This window comes from Dendrobates tinctorius, unplaced genomic scaffold, assembly GCF_039654945.1.
Source record: "Dendrobates tinctorius isolate UK_male_01 unplaced genomic scaffold, ASM3965494v1 ptg000103l, whole genome shotgun sequence".
NCBI lineage: Eukaryota > Metazoa > Chordata > Amphibia > Anura > Dendrobatidae > Dendrobates > Dendrobates tinctorius.
Genome location: NW_027361771.1, coordinates 12,369,327 through 12,392,021, shown reverse-complemented (window position 1 = coordinate 12,392,021; position 22,695 = coordinate 12,369,327). Strand labels below are relative to the sequence as shown.

General features: G+C 47.7%; 1 protein-coding gene across 1 annotated transcript in view; it reads right to left on the bottom strand.

Moving 5' to 3' along the window:
• GAA (alpha glucosidase) overlaps positions 1-21,113 on the bottom strand; it is a 148,495-nt gene extending 127,382 nt beyond the window's left edge. Inside the window, exons 1-4 of the mRNA XM_073588085.1 lie at positions 20,964-21,113; positions 9,901-10,333; positions 9,675-9,820; positions 5,944-6,109 (exon numbers count right to left, since the gene is read on the bottom strand). Coding sequence (XP_073444186.1) covers positions 5,944-6,109; positions 9,675-9,820; positions 9,901-10,323 — 735 coding nt within the window. The 5' untranslated portion in view covers positions 10,324-10,333; positions 20,964-21,113. The remainder of the gene's footprint in view (positions 1-5,943; positions 6,110-9,674; positions 9,821-9,900; positions 10,334-20,963) is intronic.
• Between the last annotated feature and the right edge of the window lie 1,582 nt (positions 21,114-22,695).

Below are 22,695 nucleotides of genomic sequence, written 5' to 3'. Positions count from 1 at the left end.
ATCCGGGGTTCCCCACCGTTGGCAAATCTGCTGAAAAACCTCTGGGTGAAGTGACCCAGTCTCCGGACACAAGTCCCTGCCGGCTGAGAAAGTTTGCCGCCCAGTTCTCTACCCCCGGGATGTGGACCGCCGATATCAGCGAGCGGTTCCTCTCGGCCCAGCGAAGCACGTGCCCTACTACGCGCATGGTTTCCCTGCTGCAGGTGCCCCCCTGGTGATTTATGTAAGCCATCGCCGTGGCATTGTCCGACTGAATCGGGACGGGGCGGCCTGCTAGAAGGTGATGGAATCGATGCAGAGTGAGCCGGATCGCCCGTATCTCCAACAAGTTGATCGGGAGGGCTGCCTCCTGCGGTGACCACCGCCCCTGGGTCGTGTGGTGGCGAAAAACCGCTCCCCAGCCGAAAAGGCTGGCGTCGGTTGAGACCACCAGCCACTTATCTGGGGGGGGGGGGGAGGGTTTCCCCTGAAGCAGGGAGGAATTGATTGCCTGACCCGAGAGGACAACCGGCACCGATGATCGAGCGTGAATGGGTTCTTGTCCCAGGCTGACAAGAGGGCGTGCTGCAGGGGATGAAGATGAAACTGCTGCCACCATTTTCCCCAGAATCCTCATGCCGAAACGGATGGTGTGAGGGACTGGTTGGCGCAGTACTCGCACCCCCTGCCGGAGGGCTAGGGCCTTGTCTTGAGGGAGACCTACCAACCCTCGGCAAGTGTCGAAGGTCATCCCTAAAAGGAAATTCTCGGAGCTGGAACAAGGGATGACTTCTTTACATTGACCAACCACCCTAAGCGGGCAAGAGTATCTAGCGTAATGCTGACACTTTCCTCGCATGCCTGCCTTGAAGGGGCTTTGACCAAGAGGTCGTCTAAGTAGGGGAATACTACTATGCCCCGGGAGTGCAGGATGGCCATGGGGACTGCCATGACCTTTGTGAACACTCTGGGGGCCGTGGCTAGCCCGAAGGGCAGCGCTGCAAACTGAAAATGTAGACGGTTGATGACGAAGCGTAGAAACCGTTGATGCGGAGGGAAAATGGGAATATGCAGATAGGAGTCGTGGATATCGATAGAGGCCAAATACTCTCCCTGCCTCATTGCCGCTATGACTGAGCAGAGAGATTCTATCCGGAAATATCTGATCCTGATAAATGTGCTCAGGAACTTTAGATCCAAAACGGGCCTGACCGTCCCGTCCTTTTTGGGAACTGCAAACAGGTTGGAATAGAAGCCCTGCGCCTTTTTGTTTTCCAGTACTGGAATGATAACTCCGTTGTGAGAGAGCGAATCGATGGCCTCTAGTAGAGCCCTTGCCCGGGTATCCACTTTGGGAAGCCGGGAAAGAAAAAAATCGTCTTGGGGGGTACCTGACAAATTCTATCTTGTACCCTGTGGACACCAGCTCTCTCACCCATGCGTCGTGCGTAAAATTGAGCCAGGCGTGGTGAAACCAGAGTAGGTGGCCGCCTACCCCGCTGGTGCCGCCTGACAAATGCCCCGAGTCATTTGCCTGAAGATCTTTGGGACCTGGATCCTCTCGACCTAGACTGGTTAGCACACATCCTCCCCAATGGGTTGGCTCTATACGAGACCTGCCGGTCCCTATTGTGATTGGGACGCCCTGATGCGGCGGAGTTAGCCGCTGTCGTCCACCCAGGGTTGCAAAAGGTCCGAAATTGCGCCTGCAACTGGTGACAAAACGGCGGCTTGGCATTTTGCTGAGGAAGAAAGCCGCTCTTGCCTCCTGTGGAGTCGGAGATGAGCTGATCTAGCCTCTCTCCGACCAGGCGGCCACACTGGTAAGGTAGCGCTGCCAAAGACTTTTTTGAGGCTGAATCCGGCCACCATGTCCTTAACCATAGCGCTCTCCTAATGGAGATTGCATTTGTGGCTGCAAGTGCTGAGCAGTTGGCCGCATCTAAAGATGCATTAATCAAGCAGTCTGCCGCCATGGCTATCTGATTTTGGGATTTCTGATACTTCCGCTGGTAGGCCTAGGTCCTGCAAGGCTCTATTCATAGTTTCTGACCAAGAAATCATGGCCTTGGCTACCCGCGTTGCTGCGAACGAGGGATAAAGCGCTGATCCTGATGCCTCAAACATTGAGCGAGCCAAGTTCTCTATGAGACGATCAGTGAGATCCTTAATAGAAGAACCACTAGGCACAGATAGTAAAGTTCTTGCAGCCAAGCGCGACACTGGTGGGTCCACCGTTGGGGATTCCGTCCACTTTTTACGGAGATCCGGGCGAAAAGGGTACTTCGCCTCGAGTGCCCTCCGACTCGAGAACCGCCTGTCCGGCCGTTCTCTGTTTTTGCACTATGTCCTCAAATTCAGGGTGAGTGCAAAATACTCTATAGGGACGCTTGACATGCTTAAATGACACGTTATGGCCCACAGCCAGAGTGGGATCATCCCCCAGAGTCTGGTTGACGGGTTCTATGAGACTGTCAACCGTTTCCTGACCACCTGGCGTATATAGGTCAAGGGGTATATCCAAGTCGTAGTCCGAGCCTTGTTCGCTATCGACTGCTGGCGACGGGGAGCGAGAAGCAGAGCTCACAGATGCCGAGGCACCGGATGGACCGGGAGACGCCGTGTGGGTTTGTTTCCCCCGGGTCTGCCTGGAGTGAGTGCGACCCCTGCAGGCCAGAGGCTCGTGTGAGGTAGAGGACCCCTCTAAGACAGTGGATCCACTGCCCCTATCTGGGGCTCGAAGGGACTCGATTGCTCTCGTGACGCCATAGATTGCGACAGTGATAACGCCCAATCTGGGGGACCTGTTACACTGGGCTCGGTCGCAGGGGAGGGCTCCTGAGCGCGTTCGGACACGCAGGCTTCGCATACCCGTTTGGTCTGTGCCCGTGGAAAAGCTCACTGACAGGAGATGCATGCAGCATATAGGAATGTATGTGTCTTAGATTTTCCTGACATGATGTACCCGTCAGGTCTCCGTGCTGACAAAAAACCACCAGGGGAGGGCGCTCTTTGTTCCTGATAGCGTGGCCTGTCCGTGGGGCTGGGGGGCAGCACTTACCCCAGTCCTCTGTCCTCAGCATGCGAGGCGCCGCTTTAATTTGCGCGCCAGTACTGCAGGCTGGTCCCCGGAAGTAAAAGAAGGATCCTGGGAGCAGTCTTTTCTTTGCGGCCTAGTTCCGGCTTAAAGTCGGGGACTAAATTTCCTCCGGCGCCCGCCCAGGCTACGGAAATCGCCGGACCTCCAGAAACCGGATCCCTGGACGTCGCAGGAGCCCTCCCTGGCCATCATTCCTCAGGTAAAGGGGAGGGGGCCCTAAACGATTAGGACGGTGCAGGCACCCTAGCTCCATCTAACCCCCTGCAGGGGTGAGGAGAAGGACCGTCCGCCACCTTGCCCCCCGCAGTCCTTAGCATTGGTGGGGCAGCGGGGCCGCGTGGACTACGCTTGTGCCTCTGTGCAGCCCTGGGTTTCTATACCCTGGGGTGTACAGGACTAAGTCCGGCATCATATCCCACGGTGCGGGAGAGGATACGTGGAGGGACACTCACACGTGCTCGTTCGTTGCTGGTTTGGGGAGATCGGACCCCTTCGATAGGGTCCGTCGCCCATATCTCACCTCTGTAGTCTGAAAATATCCCACGGTGCGGGAGAGGATACGTGGAGGGACACTCACACATGCTCGCCCGTTGTTGGTTTGGGGAGATCGGACCCTTTCAATAGGGTCCGTCGCCCTATCTCGTTTTCATTGTGAAAAAATGGAACATCCGGAAAAAAAATCCCCGTTGCGAGAGAGCATACGTGGAGGGACACTCGCACGTGCTCGCCCGTTGTTGGTTTGGGGAGATCGGCCCCTTTCAATAGGGTCCGTCGCCCCTGTCTTATCTTCATGGGGAAAGAAAAAAAAAAAGTTCAGTCTTGAGACAGACCGACGTGTGCCTCCAACAGACACTAAGCAAAAAACTGGTTTCCACCCGCAATCGGGGCGAGGGTGTATACAGCGGAGGAGGAGCTAACCTCTTTTCTTCACTTAGTGTCAGCCTCCAAGCGGCAGTAGCATACAGCCACAGTACCCGTGTCCCCCAATGAGGCGAAGGAGAAAATTATATATATATATATATATATATATATATATATATATATATATATATATATATATATATATATATATATATATATTGTACACAGAGGACATGTGAAAAAAAAATCGTTTCACTTTTCTGGATGAAACTAGGACTTTTCCTAGTGTGAGCGTACCCTTAGTGAGATGTGCTGTGCTGACCCCGTCACTGATGTTAATGCAGTTACGGGCAGCCAAATAGACTGAGGAGAGGCAGAGGTTTTCAACCCACTTATATGCATTTTTAAACACACACAGGTTTGAAGACAAATTACCTAATTAAGTTGATTTGCGATGTTTTGCAACTTTCCATGCTAGACAAAGTTCTTAAAGTTTAGTTACTCTGAGTCAATGTAGTAGGAGGTCTTGTATATATATTTTTTAAAAGCATGCTGTTGATTTCATTGAACCATGTTAGTAAAATAGCTAAAGCAATTTTGCCATTTTGATTTCTTCTCTGGTTGGTGTTCACTATATTTTATTAGTTTGTTGAACTATGCAGGGATGCCAAAACAAACTTTTTCTATATTTTAGATTTTGCTGTCTTTTTGGGAACTAGGATTTAAATTTTTATATACTTAATGTTTTTAATGAAGTCACCTTAGGAAATCTGAATCAGCAATTGCCTATAAAATACACTGAAAAATAAATGATTTCCAATGAAGTCCAGCTGCAGACTAGCTTGTATGGGTGTAATAGCATGGCAGACACAGGGGCATTTATTACACCATGGGCCGCCATGACAACCCATGATCGCTTCTCTCTACTAATCGGTCTCCCTCTTACTAAACTCTCCCCTCTTCAACCCGTCCTGAATGCAGCAGCCAGAATCATATTCCTCTACGCAGTGCCAGTCATAGCACTAATTGCCCAGCCGATATACCGTTCAATATAAACTCATCACTCTCAATCACAAAGCGCTCCACGGTTCAGCACCACCCTACATCTCCACCCACATCTCAAGTCTACCATCCTACCAGTGCCCTCTGTTCCACTAATGACCTAAGATTAACATCCTCCATCCTCAATAATCCGAACCGCTCACTCCACTCTCCTAGAATTGTCGCGTGCTGCGACAATTCTCTGGAATGCACTACCCAGGACAATTTGATTAGTTCCCAATACCCACAGTTTTAAGAATGGCCAAAAATCACATTTTTTTTGACTGGCCTATGGCCTCAACATACTTATCCAACTATCCCTGTTTTGCCCATACAAAATATTCTTCAGAACCAGGACTCTTGTATCATCTGTTCACACACCCTATATGCACTCACTAGCCCTTTGTGTCCGTACACATACTGGTTGGTGATCGATTCATGCAGAATTATGTGAACACCCAATTATATTGATGGCTGGACCGTTCATTGAAAGCAATTGTTACCATCCACCTTTCAGGTCTCCCCTATTTCTTCATAGATTGTGAGCTTGCGAGCAGGGCCCTCATTCCTCTTGGTATTTGCTATAATCTATGTGATTATTGTTATGCTGTAATGTCTATAGTCTGTACAAGTCCCCTCTGAAATGTGAAGTGCTGCGGAATATGTCGGCAATATAGAAATAAAATCATTATTATTCATAGGGTGGGGCAATGGTCATCAGAAATAACACCCCAATTCCTAACGTATATAATGTTCCTGTCATGATTGAGAGCAGCACCTAAGATTAAAATTGAAGCAATAGCGTCAGTTACTTGTGGTTTCTGGCTGCATAACACAGCTGGCACCTGAAGCTTTATGGAGCGGGCTCAGCTCCTGAGCAAGTGAACACATCTTTCGTAACTGTACAGCTGATGTCACCAAAGTAATAATAATGTACTCACTTTATACTGGGAATGCCTTACCTCAGGAGCAATATCTCTATTCCAAAAAGTTAGCCGGGACCAATCAGTATTTAGGTTAATGGCAGTGAGATGCTCCCCCAGACCATATACATATTGAGAGGGAAGAGATGTGGAAATCTGTAAGAACTGATCTGCAAACAATAGTGGAGCCAGGGCAGTATTCACCCTGGAAAGACAAAAAAAAGGAACTTATAAAGCGAAACCACCGGCTCTCCTGCCCCTTGCTTTAGAAAGTGAGAACACGTCCTGTAATATACATCGTGCGTTCTGACGATAGGCCCCCGAGAAGCTTAGAAATAATTTGACAGCTGTCAATGTATTGCTAACATTCTTAAGGGAAATGGTCACATCCAATTTATTCATACATTTCCAAGAGAAAACAGGAAAGCTGAGCAACACAAAACTATAAACATGCTCCAGAATTGCTATTTCATGTGGAATAGTGAATACAGAAATAGAATACCAAGAACGATTAAAAACCAAGCATAATATATAGCACCCTGATCCATCAGAAGATTTCTATACTTTCCTACTTCCTTCCTCATACAGAGTCAGATATATGAACAGGATATTCTAATTTTTAAGTATGACATGTTTAGAATAAAATATATATTTTACAAACAAGAATAGTGTATTGGGAGGTTCAAAAAACTGGTATCTATGATCAAGCAATTGCACAGAAACCCAAGACTGATATGCAAAATACCAGGTGTGGGCTATAGTGGGATAAATTATACCACCACCAGACAGTGGAAGCATTCTCAGAGGATGATGCTACTAATGCCGGTAGAATTAATGCATTGTACCTACTGTGACATATGATGGAGCAAGGATAATTGTATAGGTCTTTTAAGAGTTTGGGATGAAGACCTCACATAACAGATGGCTTTTGGATGAACAATGCTTCAGGTGATTGTTCGGACAAAAGCCATCTTGTCCCTCTCCCATACACAGGAGTTCACTTTTGGCCAAGAGCTCCTGTGTCCCATACGAGAAAGCCGTCAACAGACATCACCGGTGGTGACCTATCTCCAAGAAAACTAAGCAACTGGCAGTCCAAAATCGGACATACTTGCTCAGTATCTCCTCCAACCATCAGTCTGCCGGCATCCGAATATACATTGGAGTTTTATACAAACCCATTGATTATTGGCGTGTGATTTCCATAGTCTAATCTTTATGGTGGGTGGAATGAGACTCTTATTTACAATATATGGTAATGTTACACCATACAATCCACTGTATTAAACTTTATGCTTCCAAATTTATGACAACAGTTTGGGAACGCCTTCGACAATTTCATCACAACTGTGACCCTGTATAAAGCGAAGTCCATAAAGACATCTTATGAGGAGTTTAATTTCAGGGAACTCTAGTGGTTTGCAAAGAGCCCTGGCCTCAAGCCTTTGGACACATTTGGGATTAAATGGAATGCCTATAGTAAGTGTCTTGTAAAAAGCCTTCCTGGAACAGCAGAGGCAGTTAAAGCTGCAAATGAGGACCCAACTTATCAACCACTCATGGCACTACCATTTCACAATCCATTTTCAGTGAGTATAGTCAGTTTCTCAACTGTCTGATAATGGAAAAGATGCCAGCATCATTGAAGACCAGAGCAAGTCTAGCACTGTTGCGGATATGACACCTTAGGCCTGTTTCACACTTCCGTTTTTTCAAATCCGTCAAAATCCGTTGTTTTCCGTTAAAAAACGGATCCGCCATTTTTCGCAGGATCCGTTTATTTTGTCCCATAGACTTCCATTAGCGGTTACCGCGGATCCGTCAAAAAAAGGATCCGTTTTTTTAAAAACGGATACGTTTGCATCAGTTTCCGTCAAAAAACGGAAACGGATCCGTTTGGCGGACACAAAAACGGAAGTGTGAAACAGGCCATAGCGATGTGCCATAATGATGATAGAAGGAACATCATGGGGCTGTGTATATAAGGTCTAGACGTGGAGTCACGTTGACCACCAGTTAGCCTGTGAGATTTTCTAGACTGAGTCCTGTTCAGAGACGTGTCGGTGAACTGAAGATCAGCAATGGTAATCTGTGAGGCAAGAGCAACCCATCCATTGCAAAAGGCTCAACTGAAGGCCACATTTTGTGACAAGATCAGCAGACAAACTGCACAGTGGGGCACTTGGCAGACTTTTAGGAAAGCCAAATGGAGCCTAAAGAGAGGACTACAAGCAGTATGTACAAGCGGGAGCATTAAAGTGAATAAGGGTCTTACTAAATGCTCAGGAACAAACTGTATAACCAGCAAGGAGAGATAAAGAGTAATAGTAAAGGTAAAAAAAACTTATTTGTATCATTAAACTAAACCTAGAATAGGACAAAAATACCATGCTGAACATATATAAAGTGCAAGTGCTCCCAAATACTAGTGCTCATAAATTTAAATGGTTAAATCACACCCACGTATCCTGATGAGACATATCCCTCCAAGGTCTACAAAATCAGAAGCGAGGATAAATCGGGATATGGCACACTTTTGCGACCCTGCAAGATTCCTGTCAAAGTGTGGTAACACAGAGTATAAGGCCCAAAAGTAACCCTCAATACGTGTTTCCTCCAGTGTTGAGCATTCTTCAAGGGAGAATGTGTGTTGGCAGTGAGGATAGGGAGGGTTCTGCAATGGCAGGAGATCCAAAAACAGGTTTGTAGGATGTTGCATAACCTGTATAGGACATGTGGTCATATTGAGCGTGCTGAGGCCTGTATGGCCAGGTTGGTTTAGTTTTGAACGGCAAGACACTTTACAGTGTGTGATAGGGATGAGGAGCTGGTGGGGGAAGGGTTCCTACAAACAAGGCCAGAGTATTAGGGAGTTTCATTCTCAGCATGCACGCAAAACTGTTATAAAATGCAACTTTAGTTACTAAGTAGTTGCACAAAGCTCTGAAAATAAGTTGAAGATAAAAAGATTCAGAGGTCTGTGTGAAGTTATCATTGTCCTGAGGCCCCTGGGTCATCAATAGTAACGAGTGAGAAAGCAATAACCATTGTACACTATTGTCTCTTCACGCAATAATGCCATCAAGTGTAATCTGCAACCAACAAGCTCTAACGGCTCATATGGGATCTGCAACCACCAAGCATGTGATGCCCTCTGTGCGTGAACAAAGGAAACTACATTTCCCACGTATCAATAAACTTCTGCGCTTGTGCATTGTTGGACTGATCACATTAGAATGCGTCAAATTTGTTAGGTTTATCTGTCCAACATAGGCTTTAAGCAATTAAGGCGATTCTGCAGGCAGAATCCACATCCTGAAATGTCCCCTACTGAAGAAACAGAGCATTATTGGTGGCCATTCACATACATCTCTCAAGAAAAACAGGTGGAGAGTCCACCATTTGAAGGTTTGGTTCCCACACTTAGGACATCCATGTTCCCTGTTTCATGGACAATTTTTTTTCTCCATGAGACAAATCAACTTTAAAATGTCTTTTAAAAGATCCATTGTCCAGTGCCTATATAACACATAATTAAGCAGCTTTCTCCGTATGCTGAAAGCAATGTCAAATGAATTCACATATGTACTGACTTAATATAATTGTTTAAGGGTTTTCCTATATCGAAATAAGTTTTTTTGCACAAGAACGTTTTCAGAACATTATCTTTATGAGAGACCAAAAATTATCAAAATGTATGAGACATTAATAAGGGACCTTTTATAATTGCAGTCTGAATTAGTTATATTATACACATCACAGCCACTTACAGCTCCTGTCCATTGCTCTTTCTTTTCACTACAATACTAAAGGGGTCTGCAGTAATTTGGACGTCATACTGGGTATTGGCTGCCTTTCCTTTTACACATGGAGTCTTCATGGGAACTTCATAACGTTTCTGAACTGGGTCAACGATCTGTAAAAAAAATATATATATGTGTAGAATAAATCAATGCAAGAAAAAAAGTGTCAAATATAAAAAATAAAAATACTCACAGTAAAATGCAGTCGATCATCAGTCTCAAATAACACCACAAGCTGCAAAGTCATAATATTGTTGGGCATAAAGGTCTCCTTGGATCGAACAAGGGTAGCAGTAAATCCATGCTCTGTCTCATTTTTGCTGGTCAGCCTATAGTTTGGATATGTGGATGGGAAAAAACACCATGGTTGTCCAATCCTTGGATCGTTTTCAGTTGGAGAGTAGCAGCAACCACGAGCTTCACATTCTTCCTTTGTTACACCTTTTTCTGGTGCACAGTCAAACCGACTAGCAGGGGCCACAGCACATGTATCCAACTCATTCCGAGAAGTGGGCACTGCATTGCAAACTGTACTGACCAAAACAAAGACACCAAGCCCCAATATCATATCATCAGACCACCATTTCCTTCTTCTGCAACACCTTAGATGGGTCATCTCGAGCTACCTGCAAGAATCCAAATATAAACTTTCAAGATCATTACACTCCACATAAATTTGTACATAAATGGGTAGGTAGTAATTATTCGATCAGTGGGGATCCTACTTGGTGGCACCCCAACCAGTTGTTTGATCAGGCATGAAGAGACTTTTATCATCTTAGTTCTCCCAGCCCATTAGAAGATTAATGGGGCATTAATGAATCCTGCTGCTTAATTTCAAGAGTGTCCATCACCCCCAAAATATATTTTAAATGGGCTGTACAGTGTTGTAGGGGTCTTAACCCTTATAACAACCCTACTAAGGCTGGGTTCACACGTAGCGGAACTCTCGCGGAAATTACCGCGAGAATTCCGGAATTCCATTCCGTGGGAAAATCGCATTTTAAATTCCTGCGATTTTCCCGCAGAAAAACTAGCATTTTGCAAGCGTAATTAGCTTGCAGAATTGCTAGCGTTTTCCAAGCGATCTGGAGCATCGCTTGGAGAACTTGACAGGTTGGTCACACTCGTCAAACATAGTGTTTGACGAGTGTGACCAACTTTTTACTATTGAGGCCGCCTGTGCGGCATCAATAGTAAAAGATAGAATGTAAAAAATAATAATTAAAAAAAAAATATATTGTTATTCTCACCTTCCGACGTCCCGCGCAGCCTTCCCGCCTCTCTCCATGCTCCCGGTGGTCCCAGTAATCCTTTGCGACAATTACCGCGATGACGTCTGTTCTCGCGGGATCGCGACGTCTTGCGGTCATTCGCGATGACGTCGCGCGAATGACCGCGAGACTTCGCGATCCCGCGAGAACGGACGTCATCGCTCGCAAAGGCTTCCTGGGACCGGGAGCGTGGAGAGAGGCGGGAAGGCTGCGCGGGACGTCGGAAGGTGAGAATAACAATATTTTTTATTTTAAATTCTATTTTTTACAGGGATATGGTACCCAAAGCCCAGAGGACAGTCTCCTCTCCTCCGGACCGTGGGTACCATCCGCAAATGTTCTGCTTACTTTTCGCATGGTGTGCACAGCCACATGTGAAAAGTAAGCAGAACAATGCATTCCTATGGGTGCAGGATCGCCGCGATTCCGTGAAATTAATGAGCATGCTGCGTTTTTTACCGCGAAGCGATCCCGCCGCGGTAAAAACCGCAGCATTAGCACAGCATTGCGGAATCCCATAGGAATGCATGGGATGCTTATTTTTTGTGTTTTCGCGGCAAAATCGCGCAGTTAAAACGCCACGTGTGAACTCAGCCTAATAATGAACCTGTACTGGCAGAAAGGAGGAAGTCCAGCTTCACGGAAAATCAATTTTTCTTTTATTAGTTATGATCTTGACACCAGAAACGCGTAGATGATTGCATTTCAACCTGTGACTAGTTTGTACACGCACCTGATAAAAGAAGATTTGCTTTCCTGTGAAGCTGGACTACCTCCTTTCTTCCTCTGAATGTGGTGTACAGCACCCACCTGGACGAAGCGCAGACCACTCCATGGCCTGCACAAAGACAGGAAACTATAATTCCACCATTGCACCAGCTGGCAGATATTTTATGATGATTCATTGCCATCAAAATCACCTGACCGCTGTAGCAAATTACAGGCTTCAGCGGTCAGGTGATTTTGGGCAGTGCATCATCAAACATTCAATGATGTACTCTTTAACTGCACTACTTCCATGCTCATGTGAAATTGGATTTGAGATGAAGTGACAGGGGGGCATTTGCAAAAGATCAAGTCTATAGCACTTAAAGAGAACCTGCCATCAGGACTGTGAGAAGAACAAGGGGGCATTCTCTTCGTTTGGAGGAAAGACAATTTCTGCACCAGCATAGAAGAGGGTTCTTCACGGTAAGAGCAGTGAGGCTCTGGAATTCTCTTCCTGAGGAAGTGGTGATGGCCAACTCACTGAATGAATTTAAGAAAGGAATGGATGCTTTTCTTGTGAGTAACAGTATAGAAGGTTACAAAATAACATAATATGGTTGACCCAGTTTAGGGGAAGGAATTTTTTTCCCTATGGAGAAAATTGGCTTCTACTCTGTTGTTTTTTTTTTTTGCCTTCCCCAGGATCAACAATGCAGAACAGCTGCACTAAAAATAGGCTGAACTAGATGGACATAAGGTCTTCCTTCAGCCTTCAAAACTATGTTACTATGTTCAAAACTATGTATCCCCCAAACTAATGGCACTAGAAAGGCGATTTCATGCCGATTAACTCTTTACCTTGCTTGTAGAAATCCATAGATGAATGTAAATGTTAATGAGCTGTAAGAGTAGGAGGGAGCCCTGTATTTCCAGCTCTATGATTGCGCTACCTCTTCCGCCTGCCTCCAGTGAACACCAGAAGATTAAACCTTCAATAACAATAGTGGAATTACAGTTCTTTTCCCATTCCCACTAAAATAACAGTAATGCGTGAATGTGCCCTAAGGAAGTGTGTCTGACATACTATGTGAAGGCACAAAACCTCTGAAGGTGGCATCTGGCATATGACAGCAGCTGATCGATCCACTGCAGATAAGTTGTGAGATGTGGCCTCCATCGATTCCATTTAAATCAATTACCGTAATAGGATTGCTAGAATTTGGAGACTCAGTCAACACCTTGAAAGGGTTTTCCCACTATACCCAAGTAGTTGAATAATTTTAAAACAACAAACTCAGATACCATTCACCCCCTCCCTTGGTCCAGCAACGGCTTTCCACCACTTCTCAAGTCTCAGCATTTTAGCTACATCAGTGATGTCAAGCCGGTGTTGCCATCAATCACTGAGCTTGGCTGCTCAGGTCGTCTACATTGGCAAAGCCAGTTAGCCACGTCATTGACTGCAATGGTGAGGTGTGCTGTTGATGTTATGTCACTGCTGCATCCAATCTACAGTGTCTGGCGCAGTGGAACAGTCGCTGCTGCACCACAGGTGGATGTATTATCAGCCTGTTTTAGAATCCTTCGGGGAGCACTTATAGAAATCCCTTTAAACATTTTGAACCTGATCAATCAAGACTGGCATTCTCTAAGGATATGGATCAATTTTTCAAAAGTTGGTAGAATAGGCCAAGAGTGGTGTAACAAATCGTTAAATTTTGAAATGTTTCAGATAATTTCACATCAGAATTCTGGTGAAAACTGTGCCATTGGTATGACCAAATCATGTCGTCGCACGGTCAGACACAGCCTTTAAGGTACTGTCACACTTAGCGATGCACCAGCGATCCCGACCAGCGATATGACGCGGTCAGGATCGCTGGTTCATCGCTAAGTGGTCGCTAGTGAGCTGCCACACAGGCAGATCTCACCAGCGACATTGCTGGGGACGGGGGTTGCTACTTACCTGTCAGACGAGGCAATCCTGACGTCCTCCCGCTCGCGTCCACGCGTCGCTCGTCTCCACAGCAGGAAGCTGACGACGAGAAACGGCCCAGGACGTTCTCGCGCGATCAGCGATAACCAGCTGGGGAGCGGTCGGAGGTAAGTATCAGACACAGCGATATCGCTAGCAATATCGCTATAACGTCACAAAAACCAGTGACGTTATAGCGATATTGCTAGCAATATCGCTTAGTGTGACAGGCCCTTTACACAGAACACAGCAGGGGAACATTTATAAGATTATCTCAGCACAGGAACATTTTTTTTTTTTTTTTTTAACAAATCCAATTGTGGAACTTATCTATTAAATAAAATGAACATTGTTCAAATCCTTCTGATCTCCCGGAGATAAGTCTCCGCTGGCTATCTCAGAGAGAACAGGAGAAGCTCAGCCAAAGAAGCGCTGCTGTGCATGGGAGAGGCAGCCAAAATGGCTACAGGACACAACTGGCCGACAGCCATCTAATATGTATCAAGGGCTTTACTTTTCAGACGTAATGGCATTTGTTCTTGGCATTGGGATGAACTGGATGACTGTGAGAAGAGCTTGTCATTATAGCAGAATTTGTGGTCTGGACAAACCATAGTGACATCTTGGTGCATCGATCATGTGTCTATGTATTACATGGCATTTAAAAAAAGAAAAAATCGTTTAGCACACTTCTTTGGCTTAACCTTGGATTTCTGCTGCAGAATTAAATATCTGATTTAACCTTTCAAATTGTTATGACCACAGTTGCATTATTTTTCACAAAGCACAGGACATGCACACTAGCTAAAACTATTTCCCAACAGCAGCTCTCTTCCTCTCAGTGCTGCAGACCCCCTTCCTCTCCTTCGTGTTGCTGACAAGCCATACTTATCTTAGTTGATGACTGGAATCTGTGCTGAAAGCCAACTGACTGATGACTATCAACTCTGCCATGCTTCGCTCAGCTGCATCCACCACAGATATTATGCATATCATCAAGCTTTTTTTAAGTGCAGAATTCATTTTTTTGTCCACTGTATGCTCCTGTACACCACTTTGTCAATTGTCCTAAGGTCTGTTCTGCCTGCACAATGAAATTTGTCATAATCAGGCAGCAGTGCAGTCTTGATACACAAACAGAGCAAAACGGTGTTTGATGCCAGAAGCAGATAACTTAGTAATTTGAAACTTCAAATGATGATACATATGGCAGAAGATTAACATCTGCTATGTGCTTCGCCCCAATGGCATTTGTAGTATATCATTAGTCAACTGTCTGCTGCATGTATCAAACACAGCTCAGCCATATTGGCATCTCAGGTCTGCACGGTCTAGTTATTACAAGCTCCATTGTGCAAGCAGAGCAGAGCGCAGGGTTGCGGAGCTATATTAGAATAATGATAATAATAATAATAAATTTTATTTCTATAGCGCCGACATATTCCGCAGCACTTTACATTTCAGAGGGGACTTGTACAGACGACATTACAGCATAACAATAATCACATAGATCGTAACAGATACCAAGAGGAATGAGGGCCCTGCTCGCAAGCTTACAATCTATGAGGAAAAAAGGGAGACACGAAAGGTTGGTGGTAACAATTGCCCTGATTGTATGGACCAGCCATAATGTTAAGTGTGTAACAGTACAGACACAGAGGGCTAATAGAGGCATAAAGCATGTGGGAACATGATGCAGGGAACCTAGTTATGGTAAAACTTTTGACTGTGCCACACAGGGATAGTTAGGTTAATGTGTTGAGGCGGTAGGCCAGTCTGAATAAATGCGTTTTCAGGGCACGCTTAAAATTGTAGGGATTGGGGACTAATCGTATTGACCTGGGAAGTGCATTCCAAAGAATTGGCGCAGCACGTGTATAGCCTTGGAGACGGGAGTGGGAGGTTCTGATTATTAAGGATGCTAACCTCAGGTCGTCAGCAGAACGGAGGGCACGGGTAGGGTGGGTAGACTGAAATGAGGGAGGAGATGTAGGGTGGTGCTGAGCCATGGAGAGCTTTGTGGGTGAGGGTAATAAGTTTGTACTGGATTCTGGAGTGGATGGGTAGCCAGTGCAATGACTGGCACAAGGTAGAGGAATCGGTTTAACGATTGGCAAGGAATATGATCCTGGCTGCAGAATTCAAGACAGATTGGAGGGGGGAGAGTTTGGTAAGAGGAAGACCGATTAGTAGAGAGTTACAACAGTCGAGACGAGAATGAATAAGAGAAACAGTAAGAGTTTTTGCGGAGTCAAAAGTAAGAAAAGGTCGAATTCTAGAAATGTTTTTGAGGTGCAGATAACAAGAGTGAGCCAGTGATTGGATGTGGGGGGCAAAGGAAAGCTCGGAGTCAAGTATGACCCCAAGCTAAACAAGCTAACAGAGGAATGAGGGAAAACCTTACAGGTGGCTATATGGATGTAAATGGTAGAAGATAAAATCGGTCAGGCTCGTTATTGAAGAATAGCATAGAATGCACAGAAGCAGAGTATACTACATGTATACTTGTAGTAGAATGCACTATTTTCAGTGCTGGAGGAAGCTATGCTAGAAGCCAGTGGAAAGACTGCACAACCGACCAGGCGTACTTGAACTACGGCAGGATGGATATAATGGTAATTGGAGGGTAGATATAGCATGGCATAGAGGGGCATTCTTTGGTGATGGGGTGAATTGTGCAATATGGCGCAGATTTAAAAATAAGGTCTACTGAAACAAAGGAATATACGTGCACAAAATTCTAATACCACATTATGATTTGGGGAATAACACTTTAATAACCAGGCCTGTTCAGCCAATTTGTTCTTTTTGCCTCTTCACTTTTCAGCAGCCAAAATTTAAAGGGGTTTTTGTTGTTCATCTTTACTCTGATCAAAGGCTTGGCCCAGAACTGACATGCTGCAGCACTGAGCTCACAACTACAACTCATGAGTCACGTCTGAGGTGTGCACGACCAACACAGCCAATAAATAGGTTCAGCAACACAAGACACAGAGTCCAGTGATTGGCTGCAGCGGTTACGAGTGCTGCAATTGTGACCTACTGGCTGCAGAACATCAACCTACAAAGACCTAGAGCAGTGGAGGGCTATTACTTTTAGGTAGAGAAAGCCTTTTACCAGAAAAAAAAAGTTGAGACCCTAAATCCGCTTTAATAAAAATGATTTGTGTCAAGTGTCCATCCCTTAGATACGCCAGTAACCAAAGAGGAACAATATGGGCCCAATGCACGTGTCTGCTCTATAAGGTTATAGTTAAACGCTGTGGTTTTTCTGCTGTACAGACGTACTGTGATTTCTCTCATAGCACATAAATAATAGAATAAGACTGCAGCAATTCCTAATATACCCCGAATTGTACATAATTATAACAGCATCAATAGACTTCTGTGGTGCTATACTGTATTTCCATATACATCCAAGGTCATTTGGCGGTATACAGAGGTTTCCGACTTATTATAGAGATATAATAGAACGGCTTTCTGTTCTGTATGGTGCCTCATGCGGCAGAGTGACTAAAAATTGCTTGTCCCCCCTCCCCCAATTTTCTGACACCCTTAAGGTCTTTTTTTTGTTTTATCCTCCCTTCCCACCCCACCACCTCCCACACTCAGCTCCACGGAAACCCTACAGCAGCTTGTAATCATGTCAGATGGGGGGAGGGGAGTGATGGTAAACATAGACATCGGCGTCTAAAGATCACAAGATCGCAGGGGGACACAGTGCTCAGCGCAGAGGGGCCAAGCCGGTCTCATAGAGGTAAGTGCGCCATTTATTTGTGAGAGCTGTCCATCAGTCGCCAATCCCTTTAAATAGTTCTGGTCACTGTTATTAGAGGCTGGAGCGTATAGGGTACTACCGACGTACATGTACATTAGGGGGAGCCTGGGGCGTATAGGGCACTACCAACGTACATGTACATTAGGGGGATGCTGGAGCGTATAGGGCACTACCGACGTACATGTACATTAGGGGGAGGCTGGAGCGTATAGGGCACTACCGACGTACATGTACATTAGGGGGAGGCTGGAGCGTATAGGGCACTACCGACGTACATGTACATTAGGGGGAGGCTGGAGCGTATAGGGTACTACCGACGTACATGTACATCAGGGGGAGCCTGGGGCGTATAGGGCACTACCGACGTACATGTACATCAGGGGGAGCCTGGGGCGTATAGGGCGCTACCGACGTACATGTACATTAGGGGGAGCCTGGGGCGTATAGGGCACTACCGACGTACATGTACATCAGGGGGAGGCTGGAGCGTATAGGGCACTTCCGACGTACATTTACATCAGGGGAGGCTGGAGCGTATAGGGCACTACCGACGTACATTTACATCAGGGGAGGCTGGAGCGTATAGGGCACTACCGACGTACATGTACATCAGGGGGAGGCTGGAGCGTATAGGGCACTACCGACGTACATGTACATCAGGGGGAGGCTGGAGCGTATAGGGTACTACCGACGTACATGTACATTAGGGTGAGCCTGAGGCGTATAGGGCACTACCGACGTACATGTACATCAGGGGGAGGCTGGAGCGTATAGGGCACTACCAACGTACATGTACATCAGGGGGAGACTGGAGCGTATAGGGCACTACCGGCGTACATTTACATCAGGGGAGGCTGGAGCGTATAGGGCACTACCGACGTACATGTACATCAGGGGGAGACTGGAGCGTATAGGGCACTACCGGCGTACATTTACATCAGGGGAGGCTGGAGCGTATAGGGCACTACCGACGTACATGTACATCAGGGGGAGGCTGGAGCGTATAGGGCACTACTGACGTACATTTACATCAGGGGAGGCTGGAGCGTATAGGGCACTACCGGCGTACATTTACATCAGGGGAGGCTGGAGCGTATAGGGCACTACCGACGTACATTTACATCAGGGGAGGCTGGAGCGTATAGGGCACTACCGACGTACATTTACATCAGGGGAGGCTGGAGCGTATAGGGCACTACCGACGTACATGTACATCAGGGGGAGGCTGGAGCGTATAGGGCACTACCGACGTACATGTACATCAGGGGGAGGCTGGAGCGTATAGGGCACTACCGACGTACATGTACATCAGGAGGAGGCTGGAGCGTATAGGGCACTACTGACGTACATTTACATCAGGGGAGGCTGGAGCGTATAGGGCACTACCGACGTACATTTACATCAGGGGAGGCTGGAGCGTATAGGGCACTACCGACGTACATGTACATCAGGGGGAGGCTGGAGCGTATAGGGCACTACCGACGTACATGTACATCAGGGGGAGGCTGGAGCGTATAGGGCACTACCGGCGTACATTTACATCAGGGGAGGCTGGAGCGTATAGGGCACTACCGGCGTACATTTACATCAGGGGAGGCTGGAGCGTATAGGGCACTACCGACGTACATGTACATCAGGGGGAGGCTGGAGCGTATAGGGCACTACCGGCGTACATTTACATCAGGGGAGGCTGGAGCGTATAGGGCACTTCTGACGTACATGTACATCAGGGGGAGGCTGGAGCGTATAGGGCACTACCGACGTACATGTACGTCAGGGGGAGGCTGGAGCGTATAGGGCACTTCCGACGTACATGTACATCAGGGGGAGGCTGGAGCGTATAGGGCACTACCGACGTACATGTACGTCAGGGGGAGGCTGGAGCATATATGGCACTACCGACGTCACGTACATGTACATCAGGGGGAGGCTGGAGCGTATAGGGCACTACCGACGTACATGTACGTCAGGGGGAGGCTGGAGCGTATATGGCACTACCGACGTCACGTACATCAGTGGGAGGCTGGAGCGTATAGGGCACTACCGACGTCACGTACATCAGGGGGAGGCTGGAGCGTATAGGGCACTACCGACGTACATGTACATCAGGGGGAGACTGGAGCGTATAGGGCACTACCGACGTACATGTACATCAGTGGGAGGCTGGAGCGTATAGGGCACTACCGGCGTACATTTACATCAGGGGAGGCTGGAGCGTATAGGGCACTACCGACGTACATGTACATCAGGGGGAGGCTGGAGCGTATAGGGCACTACCGGCGTACATTTACATCAGGGGAGGCTGGAGCGTATAGGGCACTTCTGACGTACATGTACATCAGGGGGAGGCTGGAGCGTATAGGGCACTACCGACGTACATGTACGTCAGGGGGAGGCTGGAGCGTATAGGGCACTACCGACGTACATGTACGTCAGGGGGAGGCTGGAGCGTATAGGGCACTACCGACGTACATGTACGTCAGGGGGAGGCTGGAGCGTATAGGGCACTACCGACGTACATGTACATCAGGAGGAGGCTGGAGCGTATAGGGCACTACCGACGTACATGTACATCAGGGGGAGGCTGGAGCGTATAGGGCACTACCGACGTACATGTACGTCAGGGGGAGGCTGGAGCGTATAGGGCACTACCGACGTACATGTACGTCAGGGGGAGGCTGGAGCGTATAGGGCACTACCGACGTACATGTACATCAGGGGGAGGCTGGAGCGTATAGGGCACTACCGACGTACATGTACATCAGGGGGAGGCTGGAGCGTATAGGGCACTACCGGCGTACATTTACATCAGGGGAGGCTGGAGCGTATAGGGCACTACCGACGTACATGTACATCAGGGGGAGGCTGGAGCGTATAGGGCACTACCGGCGTACATTTACATCAGGGGAGGCTGGAGCGTATAGGGCACTTCTGACGTACATGTACATCAGGGGGAGGCTGGAGCGTATAGGGCACTACCGACGTACATGTACGTCAGGGGGAGGCTGGAGCGTATAGGGCACTACCGACGTACATGTACGTCAGGGGGAGGCTGGAGCGTATAGGGCACTACCGACGTACATGTACATCAGGAGGAGGCTGGAGCGTATAGGGCACTACCGACGTACATGTACGTCAGGGGGAGGCTGGAGCGTATAGGGCACTACCGACGTCACGTACATCAGGGGGAGGCTGGAGCGTATAGGGCACTACCGACGTACATGTACATCAGGGGTTAATCAGTTTTCATTTCGCAAATATTTCACAGATCAGGGCACAATAATACACAAAATGCATAATGTTCTGGGGTAACAAGCAGATAGGAGCGGGACAGTAGGGGGAGGACACATGAGCCTTATAGCCAAAAGTGGAGCACAGGCCGGACCCCAGAGCTGACACAGGAGGGGCAGGCTTGTATGGCAATGTCTGGGTACAGGAGCTAAACACTACATCTACCAATAAAGGAAGAGGAAGGCACAAGGGTCCACACAATGTTAGCACGACCCTCGGTGTCTACTCACACTGTCCTCTCCAGCATGCCGCTCTGCTGCGGGCGCGTAGTAGCCAGCCCTTTAATAACAGAAGATCATGTGACTTGTGGACACGTGACAGTGCAGGAAGCGAGCACCGCAGAATAGTGGTACTCGGCTCTGGATGTGACTGGTGACACGCGCGTGCGCACAGTGCTGTCTGCGCCGGGACTAGGGCTGAGCGAGCCGTGACGTCACTGTGAGTCATTAGCATATCTCAGCCCATGTGATACACTAGTGGGACCGCTGAATTGCTTTTTTTTCCAGATGTAAACCCCCCTCCCCACTTCAAATTTTTTGGGGCTTTTCAGTTTTTATTGTATAGGTTAAATGTTATATTTTGATCAGACTTTTTGCATGCAGCAACACTGTATGTGTACACTTTAATATATATACATATTTTATTAATGGTTTTTCTAAGTGATTTACCTAATTTGGTGTCCCCTTAGGGGTACTATGACTGCTGTATAGTCCTGTCCTGCCTCAGACCCTTCCCCACACCGACCTAGGCTGACTGGCATCCTCTGTAAAGGTCTGTTCACACAGTGTGGATTTATCTTTTGCGCAAAGTTCCAAAACATCCTCATTCCAATTAATAGAAACCGATTTTCAGTCTCATAAATTAATGCAATTATATTTCCAGCGAGAGAATTGACCATGCTGGGGAGTGTGTGGAGACTGTCAGTCCTGCCCCGGGACTGGGGACTAGGCAGGCAGGGCTAGTCCTGCCTCATTAGCATATGTGACACTGCAGGAGACAACGTTCAGCTAAACATGCACCCATACAGAGCACCCCGTCTGGATTTCTGTCAGAATCCCCCATAACAGGAACACCAACAGAGACCCGCTGGAGCCATTCACTTCTTTACAGAGTCACTGTGGACACCATGTCCTCCAAGCTGACCGTACTCGTCTTTATCAGACGTGCACCAAAACATGAGCCCCGATTCACCACCGTGTGTAAGGCTACATTCACACTTACGTAAGGAGGAGCAGCGTACGACCGCCGTGCAGCTCCGCCCCCTGCCCTCCGGTCAGCTCCTCCTATGGGCGCATTACGCTGCATGCGACCTGTGTACCTTATCGTTAGCATTGGGTATGCAGACCGTGCGCTGGTATGCTTTTGCCGGCGCATGCGCCCTTTTGACGGTGCGCTGAGCGCATCAAAATGCAACACGAAGCGTTTGACGCACGTCGGCGCAGCGTCAAAAGGGCGCATGCGCCGGCAAAAGCATACCTGCGCACGACCTGCGTACCCAATGCTAAAGATAGGGTATGCAGGTCGCATGCAGCGTCATGCACCCATAGGAGGAGCTGGCCGGAGGGGGCGCAGAAGGGGGCGGAGCTGCACGGCGGTCGTGTGCTGCACCACCTAACGCAAGTGTGAAAGTAGCCTAAGGGTGGTTTCACATTTGCGTTTAAGACCGCAGCGTCGGCCTGCGCACGGCCTCCGCTAAGCCCCGCCCCCTGCCGTGCCCCCGCCAGTAGCTCCGCTACGGGCGCATGACGCTGCATGCGTCCTGCATCCCCTATCTTTAGCACTGGGGACGCAGGCCGTGCGTAGGTATGCGTTTGGCGGCGTATGCGTCCTTTTGACGCTGCGCCGAGCACACCAAATTGCAACCTGTTGCGTTTGCCGCTGGTCGGCGAAGCGCCAAATGGACGCATGCGCCGCCAAACGCATACCTGCGCACGGCCTGCGTCCCCAGTGCTAAAGATAGGG